The 15,858-nt window shown below is 33.6% G+C and overlaps 2 protein-coding genes across 4 annotated transcripts; both read right to left on the bottom strand.

Moving 5' to 3' along the window:
- Positions 1 to 2,726: 2,726 nt before the first annotated feature.
- Positions 2,727 to 4,196, bottom strand: LOC104211814 (kirola-like). Its single transcript, XM_009760945.2, has 2 exons — positions 3,961 to 4,196; positions 2,727 to 3,245 (listed from the first exon to the last, which is right to left on the bottom strand). Exons 1-2 carry the CDS (start codon positions 4,145 to 4,147, stop codon positions 2,992 to 2,994), a joined length of 441 nt encoding a protein of 146 aa, XP_009759247.1. The 5' UTR covers positions 4,148 to 4,196; the 3' UTR covers positions 2,727 to 2,991.
- A 1,353-nt stretch (positions 4,197 to 5,549) lies between these two features.
- LOC104211813 (uncharacterized) lies at positions 5,550 to 8,737 on the bottom strand. Of its 3 annotated transcripts, XM_009760944.1 has the most exons (7): positions 8,274 to 8,737; positions 7,129 to 7,289; positions 6,822 to 7,025; positions 6,580 to 6,711; positions 6,391 to 6,496; positions 6,058 to 6,150; positions 5,886 to 5,974 (listed from the first exon to the last, which is right to left on the bottom strand). In XM_009760944.1, coding segments are annotated over exons 2-7 (696 nt in total). In that variant the 5' UTR covers positions 7,288 to 7,289; positions 8,274 to 8,737; the 3' UTR covers positions 5,886 to 5,972. The 3 variants fall into 3 exon arrangements, with proteins under 3 accessions (XP_009759244.1, XP_070027671.1, XP_009759246.1); XM_009760942.1 differs by lacking the exon at positions 6,058 to 6,150 and having other exon boundaries at positions 5,550 to 5,974; XM_070171570.1 differs by lacking the exons at positions 6,058 to 6,150; positions 8,274 to 8,737 and having other exon boundaries at positions 5,550 to 5,974; positions 7,129 to 7,443.
- Between the last annotated feature and the right edge of the window lie 7,121 nt (positions 8,738 to 15,858).

Genomic DNA, 15,858 nt, shown 5'->3' with positions numbered 1-15,858 from the left:
TCAAATCAAAGCTAAACCCAACACTTACCTCACTTCGTAGTAAACTTAGAGCTCTGCTAGGGCCTTTCCTCTAGAATCCACTTCTAAACCAATTGTATCTACCCAAAATCGACTCGATAATATCAAATAATACTAGGGTAATTAGTTACAATACATAAAGTTAGGATTTTTATACTTAACCCAAAAAGTTAACCCCGGGCTCGCTTGGTTAAAACCTAAGATTCGGACCAAGCCCCATTTACCAATTTACCCCCGAGTATGATTATGTAATTAGTTTCGAAATCCGACCCCAAATTAAGGTCTAGATCCTGAATTTGCAACTCCCTCCCCCTCCCCAAATTCTTTTCAAATCCCTAGTTTTCTACCATGGAAGAACAATGATTAGGGCTAGAAATTGATGGGTAATGTTATAAATGGATAAAATGAGTTAAAGTACACTAACCTATGAAAGGGTGATGAAATTTTTTGTCTAAATCGCCTCTAGGCTGAGCTCTAATGGATAGATGGTGAAAAATGGGTGAAATCCTGTCTTTTAGAAATTGAAATGACTGGGCGTCAGGTGTTCATCACGACCACGAGAAACCCGATGTGTTCGCGAAGAGTACTGCCTATTTGGCTTACGCGATCGCGAGTTACTCTATGCGTTCGTGTAGGCTTAGCCCACCTCACCTTCGAGTTCGCGAGCGTGGGCTCGCGTTCGCGTAGAGTAAACCCATCTCCCAGCCCCCGCCTCTCTAATTCTATGTGTTCGCGTTGATGTTGTCACGTTCGCGAATGGCAGTCCCCCACCACCACCACCACCACTCCGCGTTTGCGACCAAAACCTTGCGTTCGCACTGAGTAAATCACCCCCAGTTCCAACTAGCCTTCGCGATCACGGGACTTTCTTCGCTATCGCGAAGAAGGAAGTACCAGAAACTAGCAGAAGAAAAAAAAACAGAATTTTTCTTAAATTCAAAACATTTGTAGCCTATCCGAAACTCACCCGAGCGCTCGGGGCTCCGACCCAAATATGCACACAAGTCCAAAAATATTATACGAACTCGCTCGCGCAATCAAAATACCAAAATAATTCTTAGAGCTATAAATCGGACACCAAAACGAATGAAATTTTCAATGAAACTTAAGAACTTTCATTTTAACAATGAGACGTCTGAATCACATCAATTCAACTCCGTTTTGCACCAAATATTGCTGACAAAACATAAATACAGTAATGAACCTATAAAAACTCCGGAACCAAAATTCGGACCCGGTAGCAACAAAGTCAAACTTCGGTCAAACTTAAAATTTCTTTAAACCTTTAAACTTCAAATTTTTCACAAATTGCAATAAATCAAGCTGGGGACTTTAGAATTCGATTTCGAGCATATGTCCAAGATCCAAATCACGATACAGACCCACCAAGACTGTCAAAATACTGATCCGGATCTGTTATGACTGAAGTCAACTCAAATAAGTTTTAAGGCATGATTTCACATTTTAATCATTCTTTTCACATAAATACCTTTCGGAAAAAGATACAAACTGTGCACGCAAATTGAGAAAGTCTAAACAAAGTTACTTTAGGTTTCGAAACACAGAATTAAAAGTTAAAACTCTAGATGACCTATCGGGTCATCACGAGTAGTTTCCTTCATTATACTGTAAAGTTTGAGACTTGCATAAGAGATTCTTTACTCAAGTCTCACAAATTTATGAATTAGTTTTACTATTATTGTTATTTAAAAGTTGTTACTTCTCTATATTTTTTGTTCTTTTAGTTTAACTTCATAACAATATTATATATTCAAAGTAGAAAAAGAGATGGAGATATGAATTACATGGAACACGATGCATTATTCATGAGATAAGTCAAGCAGAGCTAGAATTAATGTTATTAAGGATGAGGAGTTAAAAGGGAGGTACAACTTTAAAACCAATCTACCTAATACCTTACTCAAAGCGAAAAAACGAGAAGAAAACTGTTTATAAAAAATATTGATCCTTAATATTTAATAAGATACAATATTTAAAAAAATATTCTTATATCTATTTAAGGTGGAGAAATAGATAGATACGTGATATATAAGGGAAAAGAATGCACTGTCCATGAAACATTTTGTTCATGTTTAATGGTAGTAATTGGTGAGGAACAAATGTTATATAGATGAAATAATCTAGTTACTTAACTTACTCCAAGCAAAAATAAAGCACTGTTTAAAAAAACAATGATTACTTAATTATTAGATAAAGAGGAAAGATAAAAACCGTCTTAGACATTGATTGCTTAATTATTATATCTCAAAAATTATTAGATTGAGAGGAAAGAAAAAAACAGTCTTAGACACTGATTGCTTAATTATTATATCTAAAAAAAAAAAAAAGATAGAAACAATCATATATTTTCAAGGTGGCCGACAAGATAGAGACATGAGTTATTTATAAAATGTTAATATTATCTAGTACCCCTCCCAATATATGTGGCCACTTAATTTTCACTTAAAATTGGCTTATGATATCAATTGGCGTTTCTTGAAATTTTTCAGGTTTAGTTTCAGCTCTTATTCGAGTTAGTTTCACATGCATTTTCATTAAAATATTAGCTAACAACAAAACTATACAAGACACGATTTGACTGCCTATTAATCAAAATTGCAGTAGGAACCGTTTGTAAATCTTAGTCTCCATATAACTACTAGATAAACCCAAAAACAAATGGCTGAAAAAGAATAACAATAGCACAGTGATAAATATATCATCTTTGTTATAGGAAAAGTTCATACTTGCAAAATTCATAATACATTACATATATTCACCATTGAAAATACATCAATAGAAGAAACGTGCATATATAATATTTTCTTCAAACACAACATTCTTTATTTCACACGCAGCTAGCTAGAACTAGCCAATATTGCCAAATATTCATCACACACACAGATATGCATATATGTCCGTGTTAACATACATATATATATGGCTATGAACCATTGAATAGCATAGATTAGATTACTTGAGAAGGTGACTCTCTACATCTTTGGTCACATGTAGGGCATAAGCCAACAAAACGAGAGGCTCTGGGGTTTCTTCAGTTTTCTTCTCGTACACAAATGTCCATGTAGTCCATTGGTGGTCATGAGATGTGATAATAGTGAAGGAATTGTACAACTCTAATAGATCTCCTCCAATTACTTTCCAAGTGATTGATTTCTTTTCATGATCCACGGCTTCAATTACTTGCTTACAAATCTTATCTTTTCCATCTATAATTAATAAAGTTCAAAAATACAAGAGATGTTACTCCATATTCAACAGTCCAATTCCTCATATAAAAGATATAAACACTCAGAATAACATATTTTCTTCTCATTTCTTTTGTTTTTCATTTTCACTTTCTCCAAATATTATTTGAATCTCGCGATGATTGGACGTGCTATATTTTTTCCTGAATAAAATTACCGTTAAAAATCTTCAAAGAACATTTGCCATTGTGGAAAATATTGAACTACTGGGGAAAAAAGCTTAAATTTGAATATATTGTGTTTGGTACGATGAAAGGAATTTTCCTTGAGAAATATTTTTAAAAAATATTTGGCAAATATTTTTTCAATACTTGGTAATTGGTGAGTGAAAAATATTTTATGTATATATTATATTGAATGCTAGTAATAATATTAGCAAATAGGGTGTTAAGAAGTTTTTGAGTATTATCATTAATATGTCTAAGTGTTAGTTGGAGAAAGTAAAATGAAGTTAAACATTAAGATAGTTATAAGAAAAGTGACTTCCGTCAACGAGATTTTCCCCTTTAATTTGAGATAAAATATTTTATGATAACCAAAAAATCATCAAATAATGTTTTCACGAAAAATATATTTTTGGAGAAAGACTTCTTTACATACTAAATACACCTAAATGCGGAAATTGATACAAGTAAATAATATATATGTATAGAGAGAAGAAATATGAATTACATACCGTCGCTATAATTCCAGCTAACAACCGAACCAACTTTTATGGTTTCACCTTCATCAATATCAAATTTTTGGACCTTATTAGGACTTATGTTGGATATATGGTGAGTATTGGTGTGAAAAATGTCATGAATTAGGTGGCCTCCACACTTTACCTCTACTGAAGCAATCAACTTGCCTTTCACACCCATATTTTCTTCTCACTGTAGAAGAAAATTTTTGAAAAGAAAGTGATGAGAAAATGCAGAGAAGCTGTAGTCTTTATATAGATTACATTTAGCTTTTATTATTATTGTTATTATTATTATTATTAAATATATTATGTTCTAGTTAGCTTCTTGAAAAGCTAGTATAAAGCATGATCCATGACAACTCATTTTTTTTAATTAGTGGAGATGGAAGATTAATGTCAGCTCATTACGTGTATAATTAGGTCTTGCGTGCTAAGTTAATGTTGTCCTTCACAATAAAATTTTAATCATTTGACTTATTCCTAAAAAGGGAAAACGTCTAAATTTTCCCCAAAAGTAAGAGCGGATTTGTCTTCCCATACAATAGTAGCATATTCGTGCCCCTTCCATTATACAAGTTATTATCAAATATATTTATAGTTTGCTTATTACCCGCCATACTAATAGTATTTCTATAAAATATAAACAATTCATTAAATAAAGATTCATTGTAGTTGTAGACTTTCTTATTTAAGCGCGCTAAAATTGGGGAATTAAATATTCTTGCAAATCTTCTACAACGCAAATTACGCATATTAATAATTATTGTCGGTTTCGTTTCAAATTGAGCTACTCTATTTTTGCGATACACTCTGTTTCAACATTTTTTCTTATTCACAAATCAAAAACGACCAAATCTTCTGCAATTCTTCTGCAACAAACGCAATTATGTCCAAAATCTCAATTATGCTACAACTGAATGGGAATTAGGATAGCTATGGGAGATTTAGAGAATTTCAGGTCGATGGCATTGTAGTCAATGAGGATGCGAGTTATAGTCTATTGATTTCTACAATAGCACAGCAATTAATGATCGATACATCAGGAAATTTTTTTTATAGAAATCATATACATTGTCAACGAGCATTGTCCTCCAATGGAAATTAGGAATGATATGGGTGTTTGTGTATACATGGAGACGAAAAAGGAAAACAAAAACTTAGGATCATATCCGCTATGTATAATTATTCGTGATTTCAATATAGAATTGAGTATCACCAATGAGAACACAGCTGCAGGTTTGTGCTGTTAATTTTTCTATCAAATTCTGGTTGTATGTCAATATCCTATATCTTATCCACATTTTAACTACAAATAAACTACATGTCAGAGTAAATATATATATATCAGTATGGATTTCATAATATCTACAAATTTTCTACATTTATTCTACAATAAAACTATATATCATTTGAAAAATTAATATGAAATACAGATTTACAATTTTTTCACAAATTATCTACAAAATTTCTACAAACTGTTCATAACAGTATTTATCTTTATTTTCGTGCAGTTTCGTCTGGAACATTAAAGTTACTTGATATGCCAACATCTTCCATTATAGAGGAATATGAAAGTATAATAATAACAGATAGTACACCAAGTTTTATTGATGTAGGACAAGTATAACAAGACAAGCAAACAATTGCCTACACGGGTGTATAACAAGACAAGCAAATAACAGAGGAATATGAAAGTATAATAACAATTGCCTAGGGAGAAATGGTGATCGGGCATGCTTTCCCGCCTGCCTTGTTCTACCTTGATGCACGGGTGTTATTTCATCTTGTATAGGCTTGCCGAACTTAACCAACTGGGAGAAGTTATCAGGCAGCTCGAAATCATCAAGTGTAACCTCCTTCTTCTCACCTCCGGAGTCTTCTGAATCACCTACATTCACACACTCTGCCTCTTCACCTACATTGTCATCTTCCTCGTTCTGTTGTTCTCTTTGAGCTGCTACTGTCACTCCGTGAATTGGAGATTGTGCATGCATATCTTCCCTCTCTGTAACACAATGTATATCTAGCTTAATAGCATGGTAAAAATAATGAAACATAAAGCAAATATCTCTGATTTCAATTTCATACATGTATTCTCTTCATCAACTGCCCCTTCAAAATGTGTATATAAATTAACACGTGCTGGATGATTTTCTTCACCAAGTGCACCTTCAACAAGTTCTGTTTTTTTCATCAAAAATGTTAAATCATACTAGATAGTAGTGGCTTGACAGTTTAAGAAGATATGTAGGCGTGTTATAAGATCTACATAAATCTGTAGAGTTGTGCATGAAGTATTTATTTGTATATATTTTGTATATATAATGTAGACAAATTGTAATTATGTTGTAGATAACTTGTAGATATTTTGTAGATATTATGTAGATAATTGTAGTTAAAGTTGAGTTATTTTGTAGATACCTGTTTTGCTGGTGCTGGCCTGCACTAGTTCTCCACTAGTGAACTGAAATTGCTGATTGTTCTTGTCTTTTGGTTGGTCAGTATTTTTGGTTGAACTCCCCGCAAACTGAAAGTTTTATATTAGTTAGGATATATATTTTAGAGGAGACATAAATAATTTTGTTAATATGAATAAAAATCAAATGTTACCTTTGCATCAACTTGATCATTTGGACTGTTTATCGCCTGCAAAATAGTCTTGACAGACTCATTTATTAGCACTCGAAGGCTAACTAGTTCTTCAAAGACATCTTTCCTAAAATCTTCAAGCTTTTCATTTACCTACATATTAAAAAAATACATAGTTAACTTCAGAATATATCTTAACATACATTAAAGAACAGATGCACTATTATGTATACATCACAATGTTGTTTAGGAATACATGTTACCTTCTCAAGACCTCTTTTTAACTTTCTTATTTTACAAAGAATAGACTCTTTGTCCTCTTTTCCAATTGATTCTTTGGGTTCCAATGGATGAGCATCAACTTTGGGATCCTCAGAAACATGTTCAACCTCTTCAGTTATATACTCAACTTTATCAGGCAAAGACATCACTGAAAGCTCTTCAGGTGATTCATTTATGTTGGTGAACTAATGAGGAAAAAAATAAATTAGCTTGATTAAGGCAGAATATGTATACAAATTGTAGATATTTTGCAGGTAAATTGTATAATCATAAATAAAAACCATTTACCTTCATCCATTTAGGCTTGATCATTCTGTCTTCAATTGCAGCTAACCAAATCTGACTCTTACTAGCTGACCAGTTAAGTATGCGAGGGATTGAATTAGAAATCCTTGTAGCTATATCAGTGTTGACGGAGGAGCAACACTCATACAACCATACTTGCATGGCTAGTGGGAATCCTCGAATGAGATAAGAAAGAACGACAGGATTTAGCCTGTGCTTAACTGACTCAATCAACTGTCTGTAAGACTAAATACCCCATGGAAATGTCTCGTACTGACCGGATTCCACCAAATAAAACCTAAAATGATCTACCAACCCAATATGGTCTCTCTCTGAAGGACAAATGAAGAATTCTATGAGATATATAATACATAACTTTACTGCATCCTCATCATTTACCCAGCTTTTGTTGGTTACAATCTGTTTTAGGTATGTCTTCTCCACTTTTACCTTGTTTGGAAAGTAACTGCTCATTATCTTACTGACATAATTCAGAGTGTAACCAAAGTCTGTCACCTCGGTATGACATCTAAGACCAGTTATTAATGCAAACTCTCTCAATCCAAAATTTAACCTCACATTTTAACTCAGCTGAAAAATAGAAAGCATCGGATGAATTCAATTCATACTTCATAAGAAGATGAATAGCTTGATTTTGCATGCATAAATTGAGAAATGACAGTAAATAACCAAAGCATGTCTTCTTGAATAGCTTCAAACTATTTGGAGACAAAAGCTCTTTAATTTGGCTAAGAATACTAGGGTCACATAATGTATGGAATCTAAGCACCCCATAATCCACATTATGGGATGCAAAAAAATGTCCATTTTGAACAATCAATAAATATAATCTCACATTAATACAGTGCTTCAAAAATATAGATACATTTGCAATCTATCTAGAAAATAACTTCAAAAAATATACAAAATATCAACACTTTTAAACAGATCAGCAAAGCTACAATTAATATTCAAAATGAAAACAAATAATCTCACATTAATTCAGTGCTTAAAAAACATAGATACATTTGCATTTTATATACAAAATTACTACAAAAATTCTACAAAGCTGAAACAACACAGATTATGTAGATTTGTAACAACTAAAACAAACGAAATAACTAGTGAAGAAATTACTAAATTCTTACCTTAGTTTAACACTTTTTTTGAATTTTTCTTCTTTTTAGGAGTTTTTGAACTGGGAGCCACTTTAGCTTTCTTTCCAGGTTTACTGATAGGCACATCTTCTACAAAATCATCATTGAACACTATCTCTTTTCGTTTCCTTTCCGCTTGTTTGATTGGCCTCGAAGATTCTCCAGCATTGAAATCATGTTTTTGTTTAGTTTTAGCTTCAACCCTGATTTGACGCGGAGAAAGACTATACTTCATATCTACAATTGCATGTGCATATTTCCCTTGCTTTTTGGGTGAATGTGGTGATAATACACCCAAATCAAAAAGAAGGTATATCAGCTTCTCTAGCTTTTTTAAGGCTATGCTTTGAAGGTTTGTTCTTCTTCATTGATAAAATTTGAAGCTGAAGGTAAATGTGTGTATGAACTTTGAAGATTTGACTTTAATTTTGACTGGTTGTAGAAAAAACTTGAAATTAGACGTTAATGATGGGGGTTACATATGTTTCTCTGGTTTTAGCAGAGGAAATAATGGGTATGAATAGTGGGTGTTGGGTGATACGTGGGTGATGGCGTGGGTTTGGGAGAGAGAAACATGGGGGAGGGGGGGGGGATTTGAAGAAATATACGGTACCATTAATTTAGGAGAAATATACGGTACAATTAATGTACCGTTAAAACACATTATGGTATAAAATTGGTAATTAGGTATACTAAATGTAATTATATCAAACCTTAAACATTGATGGTAATATAATTTCCTATGTGGCATAGAAATATAAAAATTCCTAAAAAATAATGGGTTAATTTGGGCTAAAATGTTTGTAGCCCAACCCATTAATCTCTGGACTAGTTGGGCGGGTTAAATATGTTTGGGCTCAAATTGCCATGCCTAATCTAGGGGAAAGAGTTTAGCATAGGTGCATAGGAAAGGTTTATAGGTAATAATGGAACTATACTGCTAAACCAAAGATCTTTTTTACAATGAAGGATATTTTATTGTGAAGTTCAACACCTTGCTAGACAGACAGAGATGGAGTTCTATACTCAGGTCCTCATACAATAAATAACAAGCCAATCATAATTAAGTCATGGGAAGCAGGGGCAGATCTATCTTATAGGCTAGGGCGTTGCTTCTATAGTCTCGATTAGCTTCAGGGTTCCAGCTTCAATTACAGTTAAAGGAAATTTAAGAAGATAATGTTTTGAACAATCACCCAAAGCACAAAGCGTTTACGGAGTTTATGAATGCAAACAGATCATTTCTAAAAATCGTTATAGTAGCTTTCGTAAGTTACAAAAAAAGAAAAAAAAAAAAGAAATCAAATATATTGAAGAAAGTATTTCAAATGGTCAGTATGTGTAAGATATTATGGATTCTGCAAAGTTTGAAATTTTACCTATAACAACTACAAGATATATTTATTAGTGTGCTATTTTCCTTCTTTTTTTTTTTTTAAATAACCCCCCCCCCTCCCTCTGTTTCTTATTCATGGGTTTTTTCTAGATGATATGGGACTAATAGATACCGTGGGGAATAACAATCACTACTAGAAATCCTCCAAAAACCGACAAAAAAAGTCGATCAAAGATAGTCCGGTTATGGCCAATTACCGACCAAAATGCGACCATTTACGTGTGGACGGTATTTTGATGGTCGGGAAAGAATACCGACCAAAGTTGGTCGAAATTAGCGACCAACATTGGTTGGTCAATTAAATTAAAAAAAATTGCAAAAAAAACCGACCAAAGTTGATCGGTATTTTAATTATGTAATAAAAAAATTCACCATTTGGGAATCGAACCGGGGTGTGTACTGTGGCAGGATACTATTCTACCACTAGACCATTGGTGTATTTTGTTTTAAGATTGTCTTTTTTTTAATTTATATTCTTTAATTGTATTTTCGCATGAAAATAATATTACCGACCAAAGTTGGTCGGTTTTTTAAAATGACTGGCCGAATTTACTGACCAAAGTTTGGTCGGTTTTTTTAATATTAATTTTTATTTATTTTAATTGAAAAACCGACCAAAGTTGATCGGTTTCTTGAAAAATAAATTTCGCGGGACTCAAAAATAGTTTCCCGCATTTTTGCGCAAAAACAAAACCGACAAAAATTGGTCGGTTTCGTAAAAAAAATTAAAAAATAAAATATTTTTAATTTGCTTGATTTTTCTTGGTCGGTTTTTGCCAAATTTCTAGCAGTGAATTAAAATTGGTTCCATATGAAGTATTCATTTATACGTGGAGCCAAATTGGATCTTCTGAAATCCTTTGCCACCACCATTATTGGAGAAGTCTAGCTATACATTGGAGAAGACTAAGTTTTATTAAAAATTTCATTCGTTTTGGTGTCTGATTCGTAGTTGTAGGTGTTATTTTGGTGTTTTGCTCGCGCGAGCAAGTTCGTATAATATTTTTGGACTTGTGTGCACATTTGGTTTCGAGCCCCGAAGGCTCGGGTGAGTTTTAGATAGGCTAAGAGTGTTTTGAACTTAAGAAAACTTCTGGTTTTTAGCTTCTACAGGTTTCTGCTGCTTTTTTCTTCGCGATTGTGAAGAATGTCCTGCGATCGAGAAGAGTAGTTTCGTACAGGGGAGGAGATTGTTCTTTGCGAACACGACGTGAAGGGGGGCTTGCCCTACGCCAACGCGGACTTTGGGTCGCGAACGCAATGGTCGGGGGGGAGAACCATCACGAACGCGAAGGCCATTTTGGCCGCTGTGCATCGCGAACGCGGCAGGTCCTTTGCGAATGCGATGAAGACCTGACGCATAGATCTTATAATATTTCAATTACGGGATTTCACCCATTTTTCACCATCTTTCCATTAGAGATCGGCCTAGAGGCGATTTGGAGGAGAAAATTCACCTCCCTTTCATAGGTTAGCAAACTTTAACTCATTTTCTTCCATTTTTAACATCACCCATTTTTAGCCTTAATCTTTGTTCTTCCATGGTAGAAAACTAGTGATATGGGAAGAAGTAGGATTTTTTTCTGTAAATTTGGGATTTAGACCTCAATTTGGGTTCGGATCTCGAAACCAATTACATAATTGGGCTCGGAGGTGAATGGGTAAACGAGTTTTGGTCTGAATCTCGGATTTTGACCAAGCAAGCCCGAGATTGAATTTTTTTGAGCTTTTAGGAAAAGTGTAAAAATCCTAACTTTATGTATTGTAATTGATTCCCTTAGCATTATTTGATGTTATCGAGTCAATTTTGATTAGATATGATTAGTTTGGAGGCGGATTCTAGAGAAAAAGCCCCGGTAGAGCTCCGAATTGATTGTGAAGTGAGGTAAGTGTCATGGTTAACCTTGACTTGATGGATTAAGACTTATTTGCCTATTTGCTACGTGTTTAAATGTGTGGGTACAACGTGTGACGAGTATTTATGCGTTGTTGTTGGGTTAAAACATGCGGGTGGGACTTGTTTACTTGTAATTTTGTTGTCTTCTTTAATTATGACATCCATGCTTAGATTAGTTTATTACTTACTTGATCGTTCTTTCCGCATTTATGAATTAATTGTTATGGTTGAGTATTTCTGGGAGTTGAGGTTTGGCATCTTGGAACTATTATTGATGTAAGGTTTATTCTTGCATTATCTATCTCCCAAATTTTTATATTCATTATTACATGGTAAGGGAGAGTGTTAAAGCACGAAGAGTGATGTCGTGCCGTTTATTACTTCATTTATTGATTAATACATAGTGAGGAAGAGAGTAAAAGCACGAAGGGTGATGTCGTGCCATATTTATCGTTTCATGGTGATGTTGTGAGTAAAAACACGAAGGGTGATGCCGTGCCATTATTATCGTTTCATGGTGAGGTTGTGAATAAAAGCGTGATGGGTGATATTGTGTCGTCTTTATTCATTATATTTATCCGTTTTTTTTGGTTGATGATTTATTTGACTTATTTGTGTCGTCATTCCTGTTGCAGTTATCGTCTCTTGTCCTTCCTTCGTATATCTCCTCCCAACGTACGTATTAAATCTCTATTTGTTGCTATGTTGCACATATATCTGCGTTTGTACAGGTTTAATTATGTGAGTGTCTTGTTATAGCGTCGTCACTACCTCGTCGAGGTTAGGCTCGGCACTTACGAGTACATTGGGTCGGTTGTACTCATACTACAACTCTGCACTTCTTGTGCAGATTGTGGTATTGGTCCCAACTGTATGTAAGGTGAATCGGTTCGGATTATCACATTTGGAGACTCGAGGTAGATCTGCTGGCGTCTGCAGACTTTGAAGTCCCCTTCCTATTTCCTCATTTACTGTTCATTTCATTCGATACAGTTGTATTTATTTCAGATTCTATTTGTAGAACTTCTAGTAGCTCGTGCACTTGTGACTCCAAATCCGAGGTTGTACTTAGATATTTTTGGTCATTTTACCTTTTTGCACATTATTCCAGTTTTATTTCAGTTTAAATGAGTTTTAATTACTTGAATTGTTTAAAATGGCATACGATTTACTCTAACATTGGGTTGCTTAGCGAATGAAATGTTAAGCGTCATCACGGTACTGAAGGTGGGAATTCCGGTTCGTGACATCTCTGTCTCAAGCCGAACTATTATTTGTAAAACTCGCGTTTGGCCTAGGCATCGTTATCTTCCTAAAGCTTCTGTGTGGTACTGCAATGGGAAAGGACAGAAATGCTTATGCATTCTTCTTCCCTAAAGTGCTAGAAGAATTAACATAAAGTTATTCACCCAATCGTTAATATATGAATAATTTATGCATAACTATATATAATTATGGTATAATTCAGGTATATCAGCTAAAATAAATAAATAATAAATATAATTGGCTATTTGTGTAAAAATCGTGAAGAACTAAATTAAAAGAAACAACAATAACAACAACAAACTCAATATGTTCTCAACAGGTGAGGTCTGAGAAGGGTAGTCTGTCCGCAGACCTTACTCCTACCTAATGCAGGTAGAGAGGCTGTTTCCAATAGACCCTCGGCTCGGAAGGGTGAGAAGAAGAAGAAAAAGAAAAAGAAAAGCAATAAAGGAATAGAGAAGAGAAAGATGGAGATAAAGGATAAGAAAGGTTTGGTTTTTCTTGAGAAAATGCATAAAGTACCCATTAAACTTGTTCAGGAAAATTATTTACACACCTAAACTTTACGGGCGATCTTTTACCCCACTATTTTCATTTAACCTAAATTTAATATCTCCTTCAAAATACTGAACCAGTCTTGTAGTGGACTGTGTTAACACGCGCCATACATGTATCAAATGCTACACTATTTTTTTCTTTTTTTTTTATATACTTCTTCTTTCCTTTTCTATTCTTTTTTTTTATTTCATCTTCTTCACCTTTCTTCCTCGTTATTTTTTCCACTGCCACTGTGGAAGCCATTCACAGCCATAACCTCCCTTAAACACATCAACTCTATCTCTATTCTTCTTTTTTTATTATAGATAAATTTATTTGTGCTTTTGACATTACACGAAATTAAGGAGAAAAGGGGTCGGAAAGCTTACAGATCAGCTCTGTCTCTATTCTTCTTTTTTCATTGTAGATAAATTTATTTGTGCCTTTGACATTACACGAAATTAAGGAGAAAAGGTCGGAAAGCTTGGGATAGAGAGAAATGTTTGGTTGGCCGAAGAGTTTGGTATCGTCGGCACCGTATTTTTTGACAAGTTGGGTTTGTGCTCCTAATTCCCTTCGTCTGGGTTTTCTTAGGAGAATTTTTGTCACTTTATTCCTCCTAGTTTTGTATTGGAAGAGTGAAGAAAACCTGAGATATAGAGCCACTAGTTAAGGACCTATAAATTTTCTCCGGCCGGAGAATTTTCCGGTGACACCTTGTCTTCTTTTCAACACTATGTCTGGTTCTAAAGAAGTATTTTTCAGCAAATAGATGAAAAATCGGATGGAAAAAATCTCAATTGAAGAAGGACGGAGATAAGAATAAGGTCACTGGAAATGGATATTTTAGCAAGCTAGAGCCATTGGTTCCTGCTTTTGTTAAATGAAGAAAGAGGAAAAAACGAAAAAGAAAAAAAAATGAATAAGAAAAGAGAAAAACATAGTATTTAGTTAATTAGTTATAATATCCAATAGTAAAGTGACACCTAGACAATTAAATTAGTTTTAAGTTATTTTTTTTTGCCTTCACACGCATCTACAAAATGAATTACACGTTTTAGCCAGTGTGTAAATAATTTTTCTGAACAAGTCTAATGGGTACCTTATGCAGTTTCTCGTTTTTCTTCTCTCAAGATTTACTTTACAAAATGGGCCCTGTTAATAAGTGCCAGAACGTGGCTATTATGTAGGAACAGTCATTAATCATTGCACCTTATTAAATTACCAAGAAATATACAATTAACATTAGTTACCTCAATTAAAGGTCTATTAGTTAACAAATGTTTGACTTCACAATTAGACTTATATGCTATCACGGTAAATAAATGCATCAAGTGCTGCGTCATAATCTCTTGACCAAGGGAAGGCTGGGTTCACTGGAAATAAAGGCTGTTCCGATTTATGTGATATTTTTTGTTTAGATCTAATTTTTTTTTATTTTTATATTTGATAATAATTTAACTTTAAAATGTCAATATTACCTTGAATAAAATAATTTATTGTCACATAAGTATCTATGGTTAATTTATACCACAAGTTTCAATATCTTTTTTTTTAAACTTTATTCCCAGTTAACACCATCACATAAATTGGAACTAATGGAATACCAAATAAAACCCCGAGTCTTTCGTCGTGTAACATGTACTGTTATTACTTTGGTTAATTTTCGAAACCCATGAGTATTTATGAACTTTTAATTTCCCTTTTCGTATATCCCATATTTAAACAACTTCTAACAATTAAATAGAGCCTTCCAAATATTAAAATCCATACATTAAAAATTAACGATCTTTTTTGAGGCACTACACGAGTAATTATGAGCTTTTAGTTTTAGATTTTGTGCCTTAAAATGCAGGGCAAGATGTGTGATGTTTCACCTATCATATATGTTGAAGAGTGCTAGCTAGAACACATCGAATGTAAATTCCACAAATATTTTTCAATTTTTTATAAATACAAATAAAAGTAAAAGTAAGATATTGGAAAAGCATGGAAATTACAATAAGTGACAGAATGTATCGTATAAATAATAGTCAAAAGCAAATTTAAGAAGATGTTTTGAACCAATCACCCAAAGCACAACGCGTTTATGGGGTGGCCCGTCATGCGGGTCAAGTTCACGCATGGCCACTAAACTTATAAAATTATTTTTTGTCTCATTAAAGTAATTAAACTTTACTTATTGTATCAGTAATAAAATCACAAAACTGTCTTTAATCTCATTTACGTAATTGAATTATGTACTAGTTACTCGAGAAGTACAATCAATAGGAAAATCAAATTTCCGCCACCAAAAGATGACTCACCAATCGAAAACTTTAAGTCTAGAATTCATCTATTTTTTAGTTAAGTATTCCCTACGACTAGTAAACATGGAAATTCAACTTGGGCTAAAGTTACAAAACTATCTTTTGTCTCATTAGTATAATTGAACAATGTCTTAGTTGCTCAAAAAGTAAAACCTATGGGTTTGGATGTTA

This window comes from Nicotiana sylvestris, chromosome 4, assembly GCF_000393655.2.
Source record: "Nicotiana sylvestris chromosome 4, ASM39365v2, whole genome shotgun sequence".
NCBI lineage: Eukaryota > Viridiplantae > Streptophyta > Magnoliopsida > Solanales > Solanaceae > Nicotiana > Nicotiana sylvestris.
Note: the sequence above shows the minus strand (reverse complement) of the source record. Positions and strands in the feature narration are given on the sequence as shown.

Bases quoted from the DNA above. Each gene is read 5' to 3' on its own strand.
- LOC104211813 (XM_009760942.1), bottom strand. From the start codon at position 7,287: ATGCAAGTATGGTTGTATGAGTGTTGCTCCTCCGTCAACACTGATATA. The intron at 7,026-7,128 runs GTAAATGGTTTT...TTTCCTCATTAG, and splicing joins TCAAGCCTAAATGGATGAAG to TTCACCAACATAAATGAATC. The intron at 6,712-6,821 runs GTAACATGTATT...TTTAATATGTAG, and splicing joins TAAAAAGAGGTCTTGAGAAG to GTAAATGAAAAGCTTGAAGA.
- LOC104211814 (XM_009760945.2), bottom strand. From the start codon at position 4,147: ATGGGTGTGAAAGGCAAGTTGATTGCTTCAGTAGAGGTAAAGTGTGGA. The intron at 3,246-3,960 runs GTATGTAATTCA...TATTAATTATAG, and splicing joins TAGCTGGAATTATAGCGACG to ATGGAAAAGATAAGATTTGT.